General features: G+C 47.4%; 1 protein-coding gene across 1 annotated transcript in view; it reads left to right on the top strand.

Moving 5' to 3' along the window:
- ALK (ALK receptor tyrosine kinase) overlaps nucleotides 1–22,181 on the top strand; it is a 673,357-nt gene that overhangs the window by 361,845 nt on the left and 289,331 nt on the right. The window contains exon 4 of the mRNA XM_059405373.1: nucleotides 3,876–4,077. Coding sequence (XP_059261356.1) covers nucleotides 3,876–4,077 — 202 coding nt within the window. The remainder of the gene's footprint in view (nucleotides 1–3,875; nucleotides 4,078–22,181) is intronic.

The following is a 22,181-nucleotide window of genomic DNA, read 5'->3' as shown; positions in this document are numbered from 1 at the left end:
GAAACAGGATCGCAGCACCATCTAAGCAAGGCTCACTCTTTGATCTGCTTCTCCACTCCCCCAGCCCACCTTGGGGGAGGGTCTGTGAGCTGCCAGACCATCCTTCTTAATTAGAAGGGACCCCAGGAGCCTCTGAGTAGCCCCAAGCTATTCTGAGCGAAATAAACAGGAAACGGAAAAGAGGGAGGGGAGACAGAAATGCTCACTGACTTTAAAAGATTTATACTGACAATATCCCAAGGAGCTTATGAAATGTATTTTTTCCTTTTTTTTTTTTTTTTTTTTTTTTGGAAAGAGGAAAGCTGCTGATGAAGAGATAGCTCTCAACTAGAGTTTCATTGACAGTGAAAATACTTTAAGCTCAGGCTTTTATTGATAGCCCAGTTGCACAAAATAAAATTCATATAAACATCATCTCACATATTAGAACTGGAAAAATAATCCATCTTCCAGTCAACTTTGAAAGAGTCCCATTATTGAGCTACTGAATTAGAAGGACAGAATCCACATGTGCTCCCAAACCCAGGAGGGAGAAACAGTGGTGCAGGGGGAGCCCCAAACTTAGTGCCTGATTCAGCTTGATTTTTCTCCCGCTGGGAACTTGAGTTTCCCCTGGGGATGTGTCTGCACACATGCACGTAATCCTTCTAAGAAGAAGGAAAACACTGCCTTCCTCTTCCTCACATTCCTTCCCTCCACAGTTCCCAAACTGGATTTCAGTATGACTTTTCATCCACTTGAAAACATCAGAGTAGGGTGTCAGACCAGGGTCCGGTAGTTACTCCCCTCTGTGTGACAGGCTGGCTCCATCCTAACCCCAGACTGTGCCCCAAAGTCTCCGGAGCAAGACTCTGCCCCCAGAGATGCTTCCAGGATTCTCACCTGCTGTGGACAGACACACTCATGTAAGTGTTGGAAACCCCTGTCGATCCCAGAGTCCGTCCCCCACATGGCACTTCTGCTTTAAAAAATAACGCTCTAAACACGCCCCACTGGCATTTAACTACACGCTTTCCTCGTGTGACTGATGCTATAGGACAAGGTCGGGTCAGTAGGCTCCTTTCCACCACCATCTCAGATTCATCTTCCTAAAGCACTGCTCTGACGACCTCACTCTCCTCCTCAAAAAGCTCTTCCAAAAAAAAGTTGAATACCTTCAGCCAGGAATTAGAAGTCCCGTAGGATCTGCTCCCAACCCCACTGCCCTCCCCTTGCTTATACCCCAGCCTCATGTTCAGCTGTCCCGCTGTGACCCAGTGTGCCTACGCACTTCCTACATTTATGCCTTTTCTCCTCTTCTCTCAGCTTCCACATGGCCAGTTCTGCCAATATCTTTGTCTTTCTCTCCCTTTAAGATCTAGCTCAGAGATCATCTGCTTTATGAGTCTTCCTACCTGAACCTAATGTCTTCTTCCCACAGCCTCTGAAAGTGCTTCCCTTGTATGTGTCTTACGACTTTATAAGCTCTCCTGTTGATGGCTGTTCTTCCCGGGCCCTCATCCCCCTATGGACCCAGAGTTCCAGAACTGTGTCTGGTTTATGTCTGTGTCCCCAGGACAGAGCCAGTGCTTGGATGTTTGCTCAACATTGGCATCCAGTAAATGAAATTTGAGGGCAAGAAAGAGCGAGCAAAAGAGCCAGTGAAAAATGGATTCGATCCAGCATCCAGCTATCTGCCTTTCTCTCTTTTTCCTCCTCTGAGTGTCTAAGCCATAAAGCTTGGCCATAACGCACCCTCCTCGTATTTTAGGATAAGGGATATGATAGGATAATGAGAAAGATACAAGGAAAAGAGCTCTGGTTAGAAATCCCAACACCTGGACTCTGGTCTGGAGTTTCGTATCAAGAGTTGGACAAGTATTTCCCCACTCTGACCTGCAGTCTGCTTCTCTAGGTAGGTGAGGGCTTCCTATTAGATGATCTTTAAGTCCTTTCTAATTCTGAGTTTTTTATTCTATTTTTATTTATTTTTGTATGTATTTATTTTTATTCTATATTTATTTATTATTTCTTCTACTTCTGTGATGAGAATATCTCTCCCATTGTAAAACAGGGTCATAATGTAGATTATTTATTGAGGTTTGTAGAGCACTTTTCACTGGCCCATCTGCCATGTCTGAAACTTTCCAGCAATCACAGAGGTTTCAGTCTCCAGTGCTAACCCCAGGACCCCAGTCCCACTTAGATACAGTCTTGTGCTGACCTCACCCTGATGTTACCTGGAAGTCATAATTCTCTACTTCTGGAATTTTGCAAATCTTCCAATTCCTGACATAAAACCTTCTCCTTGAAGAACGGGTCCAGTAGGGATTCCTTCTTTTCATCTGCATCATTCTCTGCCCCTGACTGCTAGCTCATTTCCCTACGTGGTGAATTGTGCTGTCTGTAGAAAGAGACCAGTTCGAAGGGCTCTGGAGTGATTTCAGTAGGCGACTGAGCACTCATTAGCTCATTCCCAGCCGAGGAGTCGGGGATCTTGGAATAGGCTTCCACTGCAAAAGAAGCAGCATCAAATGGCTCAAAACTTCAAGGCGGAGGTATGGCAAATAAAATTAATGCATCAGAAGGAATGCCTGAAACAATAAAATGGTGCTGTGCTTTTATGCTGACAGTAAGCCCCATGGATACAGGTTTCTTATAGATCACTTGGCCTGTGCTACTGGAATTAGGCTTGACTTGCCCCAGAGGGAAACTCTGCTACAGGCATGGCACCAGGGGGATTTGTAGGGCTTTCCTTATGGAGACCAGTTACAGATTCACATGACTCATAGACTCAAGAGCTGAAATGGATCTTAAGAGTTGATTGAGTTCAGCCAACCCTTTTCACCCTGTTTTATAAGCAAGGAAACTGAAATCCAAGAAAGTTAATGCTTCACACAAGATCACCCATCCAGTAACCAAAGGAGCAGGAGCCATGAATGTGTGATCCAAATGCTGCCTCTCCAAGCCACCCACCTCTCAAGGGAAACATTTAACTTGTCAGCACTATTTGCGACTGTAGAGCCAACCCATACATTCCTGAGAAACTCTGACTTGACCATAAATTGAAGGCCAAGTTGGCTTGAAGGCAATATGGAGAGCTCAGGTCAGCTTTTATTTGAAACTGGCCTGTCGGGGGGCCTGAGAGGCACCGAGTGTGCCCTGGTTCATGGGGTGTGGAAACACCTTACATGGATATTGGCAAGATGGCACTGATGTCTTTGCTCCACTCTTGGTGCATTTATAGAGTCAGTGACTGTTGAAGCCATCCGTCTAGACCAGGATATAAGTCCAGCAGAATGTCTTAGCACCTAGGTTAGGTTTCTGATGCTGGTTACTCTTTGGGGATATGGGTAACCCCCCATATTTTTCTCCAGTTTCCTGTGACACCTTGTTAGTTGTGCCCATTATAGTTTGGCAAAGAATCTGTAGCTATCATCTCTACTTTGACGTAGAAGACAGTGGAAGTCAAATAATTGATTATTTAATAGGGTCTGTCCTATATGCTTATGGTCTGTCCTCTATGCTGTCCTCTATGCTTATGTCGCATGATCCTTACAACCACCCTTTGGAATAGGTGTTTTCACTCCCATCTTGCAGATGAAGACTTGAGACGCAAGGACATAGTACTAGCAAGTTGGGGAGCTAAAGTCAGAACCTTAGTCTGCCAAACTATAAAGCCCAAGTCCTGAATTACCATTCTCTTGCCTCAGGCTTTGCTTTTCACAGAGATAATCTTAGAACAGGGAAGGAGGACTGGTGTATGTGAAGAAGGTAAGAAAGTCCTCCGGCATTACTGGCTTGGGTGCCAATGGTCTCTATATCCAGCCACAGAGATGGTGCTGGTCCTCCTCTCTGGACACACCTGCAAAGTCACCTTCTCTGTCTCTTGCCAGGCTCCTTCCTCCTCCTCAACACCTCCGCAAACTCCAAGCACACCATCCTGAGCCCATGGATGAGGAGCAGCAGCGAGCACTGCAGGCTGGCTGTCTCCGTGCACAGGCATCTACAGCCTTCTGGGAGGTACGTCGCCCAGCTGCTGCCACACAACGAGCCTGGAAGAGAGATCCTCCTGGTCCCCACTCCGGGAAAGCATGGGTAAGTCCTTCCCCACATCCAAAAGTGATTCTATAAAAGGCCATTTGGCTTTGGGCTGCAAATTTCCAGAGTCTGTGACATCTACTTAAAACTCACCATTGTCCTTTAATGGGTAGGATCCAGATTGGGCCATTACTGCTAATATTCCCAAGGTAGTATCTCAGGCACTGATCTGTGGGGCCCTCTGACCGCCCAGGCTCGTGGTCCTACCAGAGGCCAGAAGACCAGCTGGCAGAGTGGGCATTTAATGAGCGGGTATTAAAGATATTTATTTCCCAAAGTACAGATGGAGCCAAGAAGAAAACAGCCAAGGGGAGTGTTAAAAGGCCAAAATGAAAGTAATTTAATATGCTGGAAACTGGGTTTTACCAGCAGGACTTTGGCAGGAAGGGAAAGAGCAAACTATTGGAGGCACCCAAGCAGGTGCGACAGGAGTGCAGGACCTCAGAGCAGAACTGGTCAGGGACATCACATTAGTATCAGTTTCGTGGAGATTGGGACAAGATTTGTTCCAGAACCTCTAAGGCTTACAGGGTCTTGAAGTCACACTAGATGCCCACGCCAGTGAGCTCAAGCTTCTAGGAGATACTCGATTGCTTACTCAGCAATTCTCTGACCCTCTAGAAGTAGTGACTTTGGAAAGCAAACTTGAACCAGGGTGTCTGTGTGCATACCTATTTTCCTTATTCCACAAGAATAAATACCATCATAAGACCCCAGATTTGAGGGGCCCACAATCTGAACACTTCAGATAATCAACAAGGTTAGAGATCTTTCTTTGTGACATGTTTGCAGAAGAAAGACCTCAAATTTCTAAGCTTAGACTTAACGTCTCTCTAAGAAGAAACCCTTCAGAAAAGTCCCATCCAAACAGTGGTGTTACCCATTCTTCACCTCCATAGCGTGCTGGATCAGGAGGGGAGATTGCCTGGTTACTGACTTTCCAACAAAGCTCTATGGCCTCCTTACTAAGTTCTTGAAAGTCTTTGCCCTGCTCTCCTACTACTGACCCACCTGTCTTTAGTTGTGCTTCGAAGAATTGCAAGCTGCTCTGGTCCTAGCAGGACTGAAGCCTTGGCTTCAAGAAGGGTGCTGTACCCATACCTAAACCCGCCATCTTCTTGTCTCTGAAATGCCTCACTGGGCTCTGTGGGAGGGTCCCAGCCCCAAGTGCCTCTTGCTCGGTTCACCAGAAGTTTGGAATGTTGGGTGTCTGGGCTACCCACTGTTTTGGATGAGCTGTCCTCTGGGCTAAACTCCCCTCCAGTAGGGCCTTCCTTTCTTGTGAAAAGCCCAGATGGGAAGGCCTCCCACCTGTGTCCAAGGGGAGTGCCGGCCTCAGCCGAGGTGTTATCCTACAGGCATCGGCCCCGCCTCATGAGCTCTTTATTCTGACTTCTGCAGTCAGCACTCTTGCCCCACCGAATTCAGCAGAGACCCAATAGTGCTGCTCAGGGCTGCCGAGATTCACGTCGTTCATCTGTTCGAGTGTGCGGTGGGGGACTGGGACCCGTTGATGTCACAGGTGGAGGTGAAGTACAGAGTCTCCCCGAACTGCAGGCTGAGCATGTGCATGGGTGTGAAGGGAGGGGGCCAGAGAGATTTCAGTGCTTCCTGCCTAGCAGAGCCTGGTCCCCTCGAGAGCGTGGGCAGGAGACCAGAGCTCCTCTGAACCATTAGACTTGGGGGCTTTCAAAGATGTTTCCCATCTTTATCTTTCCGTGCTTGCAACTACTCCATGAGTTACCATTTAACAGATGAGAAAACTGAGGCAGGGAGTGGAAATAGGAAGGGATATGGCCCAAAGTAGACTCCAGAATTTTCTCCCCTTTCCTCATTCCTGCACTTTCCAGGAAACACATAGCTTCTCAGCAGGAATTCAGGGCAAAAGAGTGGGGTCAGAAAAAAGGACATGGACAGTGATGGAATCTTGCAAAAAGAGGTGATCTAGTTTCTTTGGTGCGTCCAGACAGATGAGCACTGGGGGCATGTGCCCTCCCAGAGAGTGAGAATAAGGAGAGGAAGACAGCACCGTGTGGGCAGGCTGTGAGGCCGCTATCGCTATCAGTCTCCAGGTCCACCCTCCTGGCCATTGTGTCACATTCCCAAGGTGACTCTCCCATCGCCTGAGTTGGCCTGTTCCCTCAAGAGTGGGAGTTGAGGCAGGAGAGCGGAAGCAGGTGTGCTGGGGCAAGCCCGCTGACTTGATGGCTCTGCCTGGGGCTGCCCTCCTTCTACAGGGGCTTCGCCTTGGGCTGGGCTTCATGCAACCCCGGGCAGAGATGCTCTCACCCCGCCCTGGCAGAGCCATCTTGGAGCTTGAGGATGAGCAGAAATGATTCCAAACTGAAACTAAAGCTGCTGGGGCCAACCTCTCCACCTCAAGCAGAATCGATGGAGTAAGGGAAGAAGGCAGCAGCTGAAGGCCAGGCCAGGATGCTCCGCTGCCCCAGGCATCTCAGCAAGCCGCAGGGCACGGGCACCCGTCCAGTACCTCACAGGGCCCCCAGCATTTGCTTTGAGCTGGGTTGGGGTTGCTCAGCCTCTGCACTGTTGACATCCGGGACCAGAGAATTCCTTTAGGGGGCGCTGTCCTGAGCCTGGCTCCCAGCTTCCCAGGCCTCTACCTACTTGATGCCAGGAGTACGTTCCCTGGTTACGGCAACAAAAGTATCTCCAGACATTGCCACATGTCCCCTGTGGGGCAAAATTTCCTCCACTGAGAACCACAGAACTAGCTAGAACATTTTGGAGCTGGGAGGAACACCGAAATGCACCTGGTTCAACCTTGTCAATTCACAGGGGTGGGGACTGAGGCCGGGTTGAAGAGGGGACTTGCTCCGTGTCATAGGATGCGTGTCAGTGTTGGTCAACGGGTGTTTTGAGCCCTATACTCACGTCTGTGTGCCAACCTGGGTTGCAAAGATGTATAAGGCCCAGTGTCCATGCTTGAATGACAGTAACTACTACTGACACTTATAAACGTTTTCTAGATGTGCTGACTGGTCAATGCTGTGCCCTTTGTGTGCATTTTCTTATTTAACACTTGATAACACAGTGACTCAGGTACCGTTACTATCTTCCATTTCACAGATGAGGAAATGCAGTGGGGTCATATAACCTTCTCTGAGGTCATCAGCTAGACAGTGTACAGGGGAGGTGTCTAAACCCTGCTGGCCTGGCTTCAGACTATTTTTACCCATTGCTGGAAGAGCTCACTTAGACCATGGTGGTGAGGAAGAAAAACTAGTATGCTAGCAATTGATGCCCTGATTTGGGTCCCAGGGTCCCATTCAGCAGTCAGTTAGGGAAGCGTGACTCACTGGGTACTTCCTATATGTTGGGGACTGCACCAGTGCCAGAGATACAGAGGGCCAGCCTTTGATGGTCCCTAGGAAGATGTTCATGAATGAGCTCTGTCACTTCAGGTAAATCCTACTCCCTACCAAGCCTCAGTTCCCCCATCTGTGAAATGGGGATGAAGATGGCAGCTTTGCTCCTGTGGTGCTGTGGGGTCAATGTGATAAAGGGTTTTCCACACGAAGCAGGATGCAAATGTGAGAGGCCATTATTTAATACCCTAGTCTGCTCTGTTCTGCTTAGAACTGGGCCTCAGAAAGGATGGAGACTCATCTGCTCTTGGATAATGGGGTCAGGGCCCATCTCAAGAATCCTTTGGTTTTGAGATCTGGAGAAGCCTTTGCCTCCCTGAAGCTCACTCCCTTTAAGGTCAGAGATAACCCAGCAACACAGTGCTCCACGTGGAGAGGGGAACACGGTTAAAGCCTGGTGCTGATGACAGTGAGGATAAAAACAGACATATCATGGTTGCTTGGGGATTCCCGTTTGCAAAACAACATTCAGCGATCGTAGTAACACGGGAGGAAGCTGTCCTACACAGCTGGCCGTGGAAAACTTGACTCATAGGAGTGGGCTGAGGCAGGACAAGCCTGAGGCCACTGAGTTCCCCAGAAACCGAGTCGTGAGCACGAGATGCCACGCCGGGGGAGCAGCAGCCTGCCCGGAGATGCTGGAGGCAGGGGAAGGCAGTCGGGGAGGATCAGCAGCTGCTCCCTTCCTTGTCGCCTAGAAAACAGCCACATGCACGAGGTCTCCTGAATCACGGGGCACGAACAACCCCGTCTGCCAAGGCAGCCTGGCTTCGGCCGGGGTCCCCCAGGGGACACACCGTGATGAGTGCCCGGTCTGCTCATCTGCTTTCATTTCTCCTGCCAGAATGGCCGCAGGAGCAAGGAAGCAGAGAAAAGCTCTGTCCAACAGCCTGGCCCTGCTGACCCCAGAATCCAGCAGTCCTGGGATATCTTAACTAGAAGTCGGAGGTCACGAAGTCCCTGTGCACTGGACGAATATGATGATCCCTCTTTAAGGGTGGGCTGTGAGATGGCGTGAGGACAATGGTCTGCACTGTGCCGGCTGTAGCAGTATGTACTTGGCACATGCGAGATGCGTCACTAGATGGTTTTCAGTGCCTCGATCCGTGGACCAGCCGCCTCCCATCAATAGGTGTTGGGAATTCGCAGCTGAGCATGGCATGGCCATGACTTTCCAGGAGCATCTGGTCCAGTAAGGAAGACTCAGCCCGTGCTTGGGAGACGGCTTTAAATGGGGTCCCAGAAAGTGTCAGAAGCTGAGCTGAGCTCTGCGTTGCCCTGCCTTTCTGCAGAGAAAGATTTCAAAGAAGGAGCAAGCGGCAGCCGTTGGCGGCGGGAAGTCAGTGCCCTCCTAGGCTCAGGACCACAAACTCAGGGGCTGAGGGGCTGGGGTCTGTAGGAGTGCCTTCACCCCCTCCTTCCCAGACACCCACAAGTCTTACTTCCTCTCCAAGCACACGGCTTTCTCTAGCATCCCCTGGTGTCTGGGGACTTGATTATGTGTGACCAGAACTACAGTGTGTGGAGGGAAGAATTGGGCCCTGAGGGGATAGAAGTTGCTAACCATTTGAATTACTAATACTTGAAAAGATGTTTTAAACCTAAAGGATTTGGTGAGACTTGAGCTTGAGCCAGGAAAAGCTGTCAGGGCCGTTGCATAGCACAAACAAAGGTTTTTTCCAGAAGGGGCAGAGAAACAAGGTTCCCCTCAGCACAGAGCTTCACCATTCTGCAGGATCTTTTTAACCCCTACCCTCAGAGGAGGCGTGAGTTCTTTCTCTGTCAGTGTCCTGATGGGGGAGGAAGCCAAGGTCCAGAGGCATGACGTGATGTGATGGACAAAGGGCAGGCTGCCGGCCATGCCAGGACCCACGCCCATGTCTGCCCTCCAGAGCCCGCCCTCCTGTACTCCCGTCTGTCTATCTTCTGGCTGAACAGCTGCATCAAGAAATCCTCAAACTCATTGCCCTTGGTTTAAAATCTGTAGCCCCGGAGCGCCTGGGTGGCTCAGTGGGTTAAGCCGCTGCCTTTGGCTCATGTCATGATCTCAGGGTCCTGGGGTCGAGTCCCGCATCGGGCTCTCTGCTCGGCGGGGAGCTTGCTTCCCTCTCTCTCTCTCTCTGCCTGCCTCTCCATCTACTTGTGATTTCTCTCTGTCAAATAAATAAATAAAATCTTAAAAAAAAAAAATCTGCAGCCCCCCCTCCCTGGGTGAAGAAAAACCCATGTCCATGCTGGGTACCCACAAGGCTGCCACGTTTATTTAAACCCATCAGTCTGACCAAAGATCCTAGCTTTCACGAGAACCATCCTGATGGGAGACCTGCCCAAGTAATTTAATCCAAAGCAGTATTTACTTGTGGGCTCCGAGGCGCTGTGTCAGTCCCAGCAACCCTACCCGTTTGCAGCTCCTCCTGGCCTCAGATTCTCACATCCAAACCAGAGATTCCCCCTGTAGTCTGTCCCCTTCCACATCCTGCCATGGCAGCCTCCTCACCTCAGGGGACCACTGAGGGCTGAGGTGGCAGGAAATGATTTTCCGCACACCAGGGTCCCCAGTCTGGCTCGCAGGACAGTTACCCCTCCTGACACAGAGACCTTCTGCTGCCCACATACAGAACCACGAATTGTCCTGTAAAAAGACCGGCTGGACTCAGCATGCTGAGCGGGGTTTCGGCTCCGGGCAGGGCCACGTGGAAAGATGCCACAAGGCATTTGCTTCTGAAAAGGTGCCCAACTGCTGAGCTGTCGGCCCATGGCAGTGGGCAGGTCTGGCCAGCGCGGGGCAAGCAGGGGCCCATGGCATTCAGCATGCTTCAGCCAAAGTTCTCCATCCGGCCTATGTGATAAACGGGATAGGGAATAAAAAAGGTGATCATTTATTGAAATTGATGCCCTCGAGTGGCAGTGTCACAATGATTTAATTTCAGGCCCAGCATTTTCTCCCTTTCAAAGTCATTCAGATTGTCGGTTTTTCTCTTTTTCCCCTTGGTCTGAATAACACACTAATAAATATACAATAAGGGCTTTAATGTCTGGGTGATTTACACTAAAAAAGAGAGAGCCATTCAGAGGCTTTAAAGATAATTTTTAAAAGCCTTAAAACTCACACCCAGGCTTGTCAGGGGCCTACTTCCAGGGCACCTGCCCCCGGGAATAGTCATGCAGGTTGGTGTTCTCTGAGCACAGTGCTGTCAGGGTGTTAACGTGTGCATGGAGGTCACTCCCTCCCGCTATGTGAGTTTAGGCAAGTTTGTGAATCTCTAGGAGCCTCAGCTTTCCTATCTGTAAAATGGTAATAATGGGTGCGCCTCACTAGGTTGTTGTGAGGATTAAGCTAGGTGACAGGCAGAGCAGGTGCTGGTAGTGCTTTATCCCCACCCCCTAGGCTGCCCCTCAAAGGGGTCCAAGGCTGGCCTTCCTCCAGGTTGCTCTGGGCTATGTGGAGGTGGGCACAAGAATAACCAAGGTTAGCAATTTCTGTTCTCAAAGTGACTGCTTGTGTTCCTCTACGGCCCCAAAATACCAGTCCCACTGGCTATGCCTGGAGGCACCATATTTATCATCCCTGTGAGTAGTACTATTGAAGCAACGACTAAAATGCTAGTCCTCTCTAGAACACCTGGACTTGGAGCCATTAGTATGATAGGTCTCAAGCCTTGGGGGTACAAATCAGAACTGCACCTTCTACAGAATCTATACGGCTTAGTCCCATGCACAGTGATTCTGATTTTATTTGTCTTGAGAAGAGGCACGAGCATCAATATTTCTAGAAAGGGGCACAAGGGATTCTGGCATACATCAGCAATTAAGAGTCATGGCTAACACCTCAGCTTCAGTTGGTTGATCACATATGCTAGTAACTTTCTACGATCATTCCCTACACACTGAATACAGAAGTTAAAAAGAAAGCTTGGAGAAGCAAGTTGCATTTGTATAGCAATAGGGTAGAAAGTCCTATTTCCTTCTCTGGCCTGGTCCTGCCCCCATGTGGAGCAACTGGGTGAACTCAAGGCCTTGTATGGGACTGGTCTCCACCAGTGGGTCTATGAAAGAAATATCTGTGATTCTCTCTCCAGAATTACTGTGGCTTTCAAGGCCATAGGAGACTAAGAAGAATATAGAATGGACTAGAGAGAGCTGGATTTTTTCAGAGTCAGATAGAGTCTCCATCCATTCATCTGTCCATCTCTATCCATCCACCCATCCATCTACCATCCACATCCATCCATCCACTGTCTACATCCAACCATCCATCTGTCCATCTATCCATCCACTATCCACATCATCCATCCATCCATCCACCCACCCACCCACCCACCATCGGTCCATCTCTGTTCTTCAGAATGTCATGTGTTGGCTCTCATCTAGGTCCCAGGTTAACGGCAGAGCTGTGACACTCCTTTTTTGTTCTCAGGAGGTAGATACTATGCTTTTAATACTCACAGAAAATCTCTGTATTGTGCATGTTCAGGTTACCAGGTGCATCAGCCACCATCAATCCATCAATTTATTTCATCTTCACTCTGATCTATGTCATATGTATTACTATCCTCGTTTTATAGATGAGTAAACAGAATCTCAGAGAAATTCAATGATTTTCCCTTAGTCTTAGGTAACACACAGGGAAGCGCATATCTTTGGGGCCTTTTCTTTTTTTGTGGGGTGGGGTTCCTGTTGTTTGCACAAGGAGGCCTTATAGTTGAACCCTGGTGTCATGTTTGGCTCTGAGGAGATGGACACCTGTTCTCATCCAGTCAGGAAAAGCTCTTCTCCAGAAGACTCAACTGATACTTGGTCATCTGATTCTGAGCCACAAGCCCTGGAGGCAGAAACTCAGGCTTACATATCTTCTTAATCCTCGCAGTGCCTGACCCAGTGCCTAGCACATAGTAAGTGTTCTTTGTTGGGTGAATGGACACTAGATCAATTTATGGTAGGCTATGATGCAACTCTTCTTAAACCTGAGCTCTGAGTCTAAAACATAAAGCCCAATCTGGGATCACAGAAGGGTCTCCAATGAAAAGATGAAAAGTATTTTCTACCCACCCCTACCCCACATCCAGGGAGACATGTCTAATCCTCCCTGGGGCTCAGGAAGCAGCTGTCAGAGTGCACCTCAACTGTGAAGGTTGCCACTAAGTACAAAGGACAATTCCTCTCCTGGCAGGTACAACTTTTACTCACGATTTCTTTCATTGATGGGCGTCAAGAAAAATAAATGAAAAGACCATCGGCTTCTGCCAGTTTTGACCTTAGAGATTTGACAGCCCAAGGCTTGTAGTAGGGCTCTTTTGAGCTGGTTGCTTTCCTTTTCCCACTCTGCCCTGGATATTTGATGGACTGAACACTGGGAAGTTTAGAGAATTGTGAATACCTGTAACCCCTTGGCTTGTCAGAATGGCATCTTGGAAAATCCCATAATGATAAATATCTGTTATATACAAAAAGAAGTCAAAAGGCATAAAAACAATCACTTCTCATCTAAGAAATGTTTATTGAGCCTCACCTTTTCCCAGTGGGGAGGGAGGTACTGAAAATTGGTGGAGGAATTTAGGCGATGGACCTCTAGTGTCAAGGAATTCACTCATCCATTCCCTCATGCGTTCCATCAACAAATGTTTATGAGTTTTACTCTCTCCCAAACACTAGCTAGACTCTGACGGCTCATCCTGCCTTCAAGGGGCTCACAGTGAGGTTTGGTGGTGGATAACAAGGGACAGCTGTGATGCTCTGAGGACAGGGTTTGCACACAGGGTGTGTACAAAGGGGTGTGGAGGAATGTATGCCAGATGGCTTGTAGGCAAGCTGGCGCAGAGAAGACAACTTGAGCTGGCTTTCAAGGGAAGAGGGGTGTAGTCAGGCAGAAAATGAGATGAAGGCCTCCATGCATGGAGGGACCATGTGCGAGGGCCTGGCAGCTGGAAAAGTAGGTGGTGCTGAGGCTATCTCATCCTGAACCCCTTGCCCCCATCTGGTCTCTCAGGGCACTCACACTTTATCCGTACATACGCACGTGCCACCAGCATATGTAGCCATAGTACCTGTCCCCACCGAGGCAGTCTCCAAACACAAGTCTCATCCCTGTCCCCCCTCCCCCACCTCCAGCAAAGATCCTGCTACAAGTGCTCCAAGGATCTCGCCCTGACTCTAGGCTCTTCTCTGAATTTCTCTCCCTCTGCAGTAGCATCTTCCTCCTGAAAGAGGATTCCACTTTCCTATAGACAATCCATGTGAGCAGCTGATTTCTAACCCAGCACATTTCCATCTTCACAGTACTGAAGAGGAAGAGGAATGTCTGGGTGCATTCGGGCTGCTCTAACACAGTACCCCTGCCTGGCGGATTCACAAACAACAGAAATCTATTTGTCACGGTTCTTTAGGCTGGAAGTCCCAGACATGGTGCTGACTCAGCCATGTGCTGGGTGGACCCTCTTCCGGATTCCCAGCTGGCACTTTGTCACTGTGACATGGTGAGAGGGGCAGGGAGCTCTCTCTGGAGCCCTTTTTATAAGACCGCTAATCCCATATGTGAGGGCTTCCCCCTCATGACTCAACACCTCCAATGACCTCGCCTCCTAATGCCATCACTGTGGGGGTTTGGTTTCAACCTGTGAACTGGGGGGAGGGAAGACACATTCAGACCACAGCAAGGAGACAGAAATAGTTACTGGGTGCTCACTGTGTGGTGCCAAGCGTTGGTTGGAGAGCCTTCCACGTGTTGTCTCATGGGATGGCATGCCGTTTTATTACCTGCATTCTATGGTGAAGAAGCTGCACCTCAGTGAGGTTAAGTAACTTGCCCAGAGTCACACAGCTCTTAGGGAACATCCAAAGATTTGAAGCCAGGCAGACTAGCCCCACAGTCCGCACCCCTACTCACTGTGCTCCAGGCCTTCCTATCACCAACCGATAATTAAGAAGACATTATTATTTCCATATGATGATTAACCAGTGTTTACTCTTCATAAATACCTAGTGCACATTTTCTATGGTATATATATGTCATCCATCTCATCTGAAAATAAAGGGCAAAGTTCTAAGGCCTTGGGCCACAGAAGAAGCACATTTTAGAGAGCAGACAGCCTTAACAATGGGTACTAGAAAGCCTGGCCCTGTAGCTAGGTTCTAGAAAGTCCAACCCGGTAACATGGTCCCAGCTTCCCTGTTTCCTGAAGCTCTTGGGCCATCAGAGCTCATTTGCCTGGGGACATCAGGTCTCTTCTGGTTGTAAAGGAGACAGAACCAGGTGATGGAGTGACCTGCTCTTTTAGTTGTAATACGAAAAGTCTCGGCCACCAGAGCTGACCACTTGTGAGTAAAGAAACAACCCAGCTCAGCTTTTTAGTCAGTCACTCCAGGCCCAAAGCAAAGTGCCCTGTTTTTCATTACCTGGCCTGCTTCTGAGTTTTCTTTTTTCCCGTTTGTTTTGCTTATAGTACCACATTCACACATCTACCTAAAATCCTTGTTTTTATAACAGAAATTCATTTTCTTATGGTTCAGAGTCTTAGTTAAGAGCTGAATCAACCATGGGACTTTGCATTTAAAAGGCTTTACAAAATCTACACACGGATTTGGTGCGATGTCTATTCCTGAGATGATCTTACATTACTAAGCTCCAAGAAAGTGTGTTCCCACTGCTTTCAGCTTGCTGATTGCTTTTCCTCTGCCAATGGCTTAGTCTTGCGGTGGGGAGAAGAGGGAGGGCGTGCAGTGAATACCACAGCTTTTCAACTGGGAGCAGACTGAGAGAACAGGCAGGAGAACCACCAGTGAGGCCAGTCACCCAAGGACATCAGGTTCCCTGAGGGTCTGGACCTCCCTGCACCCCTCAGGGCAACTTTGAACAAACAATGGTACACAGTAGGTATCAGTAAAGAGCTGTATGCTGTGTTTCTTCTTTCCTGGCCCCACTTCTAGACTCAGATTTTGTTCTCTGTTGTATTAATAACTCTGTGGAATGTTCCTTGAAGTCTTTGAGAACAATAACTTCAATGACAACTCCTGGGCATTGGGAAGTCACCAGATGGAGCCAATTGAGAACTTGATGAGGGAGCTAGCAGGTGAATGTTGCAGACCACAAATCTTCTGCTTCATACCATTCAGTAAATGCCTGCACATCAAACCCAAGCTCCTTCTCAGTAGGACGCATGGCCCAATCCAGCCCTCCCCTTCTTGAACCAACCCCATTCCACTGGACCCAAACTTCATTTATCATAACTATTCACAATCACCCTAACTGAAGCAAGTGATTTCAAGCCCTCATACCTTCTCCTACCACTCTGACCACCGAGTAAAACCCTTCCCCTCCTTCAAAACAGGAATCCCATAGCTCCCAAGCCTTCCCTGCGACTCCAGACCCACTCCCACCAGTGCTGAGTATACCATCCTTTGCAGGTACCTCTCTGGCCTATTTCACCTCTCTGTTAGTGTTCTCAGGCCTGCACCACCTTTGTTCTTTTACACGTCTTTTTCGCCAATTAAGTACCCTAAGAATAGGGGTGGGCGTTATTGATCACTGCCTCCTAACTGCCTCATACAGAGCCTGACTTGCAGCATATGCTCAAGAAGTGTTTATTAAATGAACAAATCCCAAATTAATTGGACCAGGAACTCTTTGAGAACTTGAGATACGGTTTTAAGGGGGGAAAAATGCTTCTGGAAAGCTCTTGACCAAAATTCCATCACCATTCTCCATAACATGTCACTTCCTTCTACCCAACCCCAGGTAGAAGGACAGTCTGTCCTCAGCCTGCATCCTCTCCATTTATCTCTGTAACCGTCTCACACCACTAGGCAAATGCTGGGATATATCAACCTTGGAAACAAGATGGTTCCCATGCTTCCTGATTGCCTACTCTGGGATCGTCTTAGCCCCTCCAATTTTCCAGACTATTTCCTATATATTTCCTATATGTTATCTTATCTTTCACAAGAATATTCTACTTGGTATCCCACCGCCCCCCCCCCAATTTATCCCTCTCCTTAGTTTACTTGTCTTTACACTCTCACTTACATTCTCTGACTCCCATTGAGTTTTTATCTTTTCAGACAAGCTAGGATGAATTCCAGTTGTGGTCTCTCCAACTATTCCTTAAATATTCCCTCCATTATTTTGTTTTTCCCTCTCAGGACTAAAATTCCTCCCTGACTGCATGAAATTCTAATCATGATTTTATTGGTTGTTTACTTACAGGCCTCAGTGTGATTCTTCTGTCTGGACTTTCTTCTCCTGGTCCCTTTGCCTGGAGGGCCTCTTGGTGCCCATGAGTCTTCCTCCCAGTAGAACAGATGATTTCCATTTCTAAAAATTCTCACTTGTCTATTAACTTTCTTCATTAACTCTCTGCCACCCTGTCTAACTTAAGGCTGACCTCTGGGGTTTGGGGTACTATGGCCATCGGTCCATCATGTATGGAACTGAGCCAAGAAATTTGATGATTGACAAAGCCAGAGTCCAGATGGAAGTAAAAACTTCTGTATTGCACTGTTTATCCATGGTCCTTGAGTCCTTAGTCTTCTGTGGCTGGCTCTCCAATTTCACATTCCCACATGACCATTCATGCTGATTTGGGTTAAAGGCATAGTCGATCCAACAGAACTAGAAAAATATTTTAGTCATAGTCTCATCAAGCAGAAGAGAACCTTAAAAGTCATTGAATTCAGCCCCTTTACCTCAACCCTAAACCAGTACAAGATCTTTTTCCAAAGTTCATTTGATACCAGTTTCCCTGGTCCAACCAGTAGGATGCTCACCTTCTTGCAGAGCAGATGGCCCCTATGGGGCAGCTTTTGCTGCTAGGAAGAACTTGCTAGTAACCCACTGCCTTTGCAATCTTGAAACGCTGTTGAATGGCTCTTAAGAGTTGTTTAATTTCTTCAAGCCTCCTATATCTCATCCATGAAATGGGACTAGTAATAGCTATCTTGTAGGAGCTTTTAACAATGATAACTAATATGCATGGAGTGTTTCCCTTGTTCTTAACACTGGGGGATTTAATTCCATTTAATATTGCAATTTTCCTGGGAAGTAGTACTACGAACATGCATATAGAAGGCACCTAGAGTCATTTGAGCCAATTTTGTATGTTAGTTTCCTCTCCTGTTTCACTAGATTTTCACCATTATCTGGTCGATCTTCTGTGTCTTCTTTGGAATCGCATAGAACAAGCTTACTTTCTCCTCAGAAAGCCATTTTTCATTCCTCTGAGAATAGTTTTCATGTCTCTTCTTAACTTCTTCCCCCCAAACAACTTTAGTTTCTTGTACAGCATATTTTCCAGAGCCACATTCTTCCCAGGTGATCTTAACCAGCTAAGGGGTCAGGGGCCAGCTCTTCAGTGATCTGGAAACCTCTACCCACCCGTGTAGCTTAAGTTTGGCTCACTCTTCCACCAGCTCCTTCCTGCTGCTTGAAACCCAGGCACCCTAAAGTGAGTGACCAGGGACACGGCAGGAACACTTCATCAAAACTATTTTCAAGACGATTTGCATATTTTCTTCCCGATAGAGGATCCTCAAGTGTCCCATGTGGGCAAAGGAGGCCTTTATTGTTTGCTATTGACATTCCCCAAAATATCTGTTTCAAAAAGAAATTTAATTTTGTCCCCAGCTTTCACATCATCTTGCTTTGTTTGTCATCCTTGTGGTCCGCCAGCTTTGCCCCTTTGTTCCCCTAATTGCCAGAGACATTTTTATACTGAGTAAATTGCATCAGGCTCACTGCAAAATGAATCAATTTGGGAAGAGTATGAGCTGCTCTGTTGTCTTAAGTGTGCATTAACATTTAGATGCGTTATTTAAAACGGGTCTAGGGTTAGTGCCAGGGAGATAGCTTCATGACTATTCTGACTCATTCACTGCAGTCAGACTCCACAGAAGGCAACTGAGGAACCCTGAAACCCATCCTGGCCCTGTTGTTTTCTCTATCCCTCTAGGGAGGGCTTTAACTAGGTGAGATCTTTTAAGAGCTTAGATTTGGAAATTTGATTGACAGACTGGGATTGACTTGGTGATCTCAGAGCGGAGCATAGCCGAGAATAGGAGACAATGGAGAGCAGAGATCCTCTTTCTTATCCTACATCAGGCGCACACATGACATCTAGGTTTAAGTAGAAGTCAGATGGCCAGAAGTCTTTGGCAGTAAAACAAAGCTCAGGCATGCACACGCGCACGCGCCTGTGCGCGCGCGCACACACTCACACACACACACACACACACACACACACACACCAGCCAGCCCTCTCTTGTGTACAAATTAAACAATGTTTTGAAAGCCAGTGAAAAGGAAAAGCTGCAATCCAGATGATCCTGTGGTGATTCAATGAGCTAATTCTTTTATCATCAAGAGAGTCAGGTAATATCTCCATTAGTAGCAGAAGGTTTAAAAATTGGAGAGAGTGGCAACACCAGGACAATTGCCTGATTTATGCTTTTTCAATCACCTGGGCTCATAGCCTAAACTGGTAATGGACTCCATCCATCAAAAAATTATTCCATCTGGCATCCTGGTTTCTGAAGAAATCTGGACGTCCTCACAGAGAATTGGCCAAATGATATAATGCGTGTGAAAGCCCTTAGCACAGTAGCTCAGTAAAAGGTGGTCAAATCTGTTCAGTCTATTTTATGTTCAGAGGGATGACAGTGCGTTAGATACACAAGAGGAATAAAGCGTCCATTGCAGAATGCCCTAATGTAGGTTCCAAAGCCCGAGACGCACAGCCCTGGAGATTGTGAGGGTGGCACTCTCCCCAGGGGCTCTCCCAGATGCCTCTGTCCCTGGGCATCCCTTCCCTCTCCTCCCTGAAGGCCCTCTGTAGGGAGCAGGACCCATCACGTGGAAACTCACCAGCTTTGCGCATTTCTGCCCAGTTTTCCCACTAGAGTCTGAACTTCAGGCAGGTGCACACTGTGCTTTCATTTCGATGTCCTCAGAGTCCCAAACAGTGCCTGACACAGACCCGGCATCGAGTACTGTGTGTTGACTGAACAACTAGAGCTCAGAAAACATTGTCATGCTGCTTTCTGAGTTGAAGCAGATGATGACTATCTCACCCCTGTGTGCTGGGCAGGCCTGAAGTGGTAGGATCCCTGGCCAGAGATAGAAAATGATGCATAAGGACCCCTGAAAAATGGTGTAGTGCTTTAAAATAACAATAGCTACCACGTGTATAGCAGTTATGCATTTATCTTCACAATAGTTCTATGAGGTGACATACCCTTTTTATCCCCATTTGTGGGTAAAGACACTGAACTTGCCAACGGCCGCACAGCTAGAAATGATCAGAGCTGGAATTTGAACCCACGGGTTCTCACTCCACTGCCCATGACCAGCACACTATACGATGTAACCTCTCCAAAAAGGGCTCCCCCCAGGCTTTCCCTGGAAGCTCACAGGTGGCCCCATCAGGTGACATGTCAAGGAGACAGGGGCAGACACCAGTGAAAAGAGACCATCTTCTCTGTGTTTCACCTGAAACAACATCTCCACCACCTACCCAGGCACAATACTGCCCAGGAGAGGGACAGGGGGACCCTTGATTCAGCTACCCTTAGCCCTGGGAGGAGGACACTATAGAAAGCCTCAGGTAGGGTGCTGGTTTGGGGGAAAAGGAGATCAGAATTGCTGCAGGCTTTCCTGCTGAGCAAGAGAGAAGTTCCCTGCACAACCCAGTGTCCTGAGGACATGAGTAGAGAGACGGAGGAGGCAGGCACGTCAGACCTGCCCTCCCACCCAAAATCCAGTTATGCACTTAGCCCTTGAATGACAAACCAGAAGCAGAGGGACACAAACATAATGTATTGCTAGATAAACTGAGCAAGATGGAAATAACATAGTTTGCGTGCGTTCTGCCCCTGAGCTGGGCCCCAGACTCCCGCTTTTTCACTGCCAGAGCCCCTACTCAAATCATTGGCCCCTGCTCTCTCCTCAGCCCTGCTCAGCCGGGCTTGAACTGGCCTCACGCATCAGTGTGAATGGATTTCCAGAAGCTCTAGAGGAAAACTGAAAAACATCTCTCTCCTTTCCAGTTGGCTTATGAAAATATCTTTTTCTAATTGAACTTTCCCCTCTTGCTTATGCCTTTTGATGCCTTCATTTAATTGCCTTTAAACAGAAAGCTGCTGTGATCAGAGATTTCAGAGTCACATCTGCATCTTTTGTGCTGAAACTGTTTTACCATCTGCCTCTGAAGATGAGTATAGGTTGATTTTGATAAGAGCAATGTAGGTCCCACCAGTCTTGCTATAATTGGTTGTCTGGTTACATGATTGGAGAAAGAAAATTATTTATTGATTCCTGATCCAAAAAGCAAATCAACAAACATGTTTCCCACAACCATATGATTCCATTCTGACCTCTCTGTCTTGGGGGGATTGTGCCCCATGGTCACCCCTTCCCCTCTTCCCATCCAAGGTTGCCCTTCTCTTTGTCTTTGTTCATTCATTCATTCATTCATTCATACATTTGCTTAGTAAATACTAAATGTATTTATTATTCCTCTACAACATGCAGGGAAGTGTGCCAGGCAGTGGGAATTGAGCTGGGAGCAAGCAGAAACCACCGCTGTCCTCGTGAGGCTCACATTCTAGGGGGGGGGATTGAGGGTTAGATTACTAAGGACATGTATTGCCCTGTAGTTACCATAGTGATACATGGCAGAGTACAGGTTCCTGGGAGCTCTTATAAGAGGAGGGGCTGATCCAGGCTAGGGGATTAGAGAAGCCTTCCTGAGAAAGTGGCATTTGAATTAAAGTCTGCAGGAAGAGTGGTAGTATAACCATGGCAAGATGCTTTCTGGGAGTGGGAATGGCATGGAAATGTCCAGAAGGGAAAGAGATGTGAGAAAATCAAGACAGACTTGAGCTTGTGGGCCTGTAGATGAAGAGAGGTCTGGCTGGAGAGAAGGATGGGGAGAAAGACATGCAGAGTGGGGATCAGGCACATGCAGGGGTACAACCTTTATCATAAGAACCAAGAAAAGCTGTTGCAGAGTTTAAAGGATAAGACTGTGAGTAAATTGGAGGTAGGGCAGGGATGGCTAATAGGGACCCAAAAGCCCAAGGGACAGAAGGGTAGTCCTGACTTAAGAATGCAGATAGAAGGCAATGGCCTTGTACGTATCTATGTATAAGGTGCAGTAGGCAGGTTTAGTGATGGATTGGATACAGCTGGGAGAAAGAGGAAGGTATGTTTGCCTTGACCAACAGGGTAGATGGAATCATCCACTGAAACAGGCAAAAATGAAGGAGGCACATGTATGGAAGGAAAGTAGAGAGTGCAGTTTGGAAATCTTGAGTCTTTAGTAACTTATAAACATCCAAGTGAACATGCAGGTGGAAACAGGAGTCTGGAGAGCAGAGAAAAGTTCTGGGCTGGAGAAAACAAAACTAGGAACATATTAAATGCCTAGGGAATTAACTGGTAATGCATCACAGACCTAAGTGTAAAATCTAAAACTATAGAGTTTCTAGAGGAAAACATAAGAGAGCTCGCAAAGATTCTTTTAGATGGCACACAGAAAGCATAAACTATAAAACAAAATGTTTATCGGTTGGGTTGGAATTTATCAGAATTAAAAACTTGCTCTTCAAAAGATTGCATTTAAGAAATATAAGCTCATCACACAATTGAAGGAAATATTTTGAAATTTTATATATATATATATATATATATATATATATATATATATATATATATATATATATATA

Source organism: Mustela nigripes, chromosome 7 (assembly GCF_022355385.1).
Source record: "Mustela nigripes isolate SB6536 chromosome 7, MUSNIG.SB6536, whole genome shotgun sequence".
In the NCBI taxonomy this organism is placed as follows: Eukaryota; Metazoa; Chordata; class Mammalia; order Carnivora; family Mustelidae; genus Mustela; species Mustela nigripes.
The sequence above is the reverse complement of the archived record's forward strand: the minus strand, read 5'-3'. Positions and strand labels throughout refer to the sequence as shown.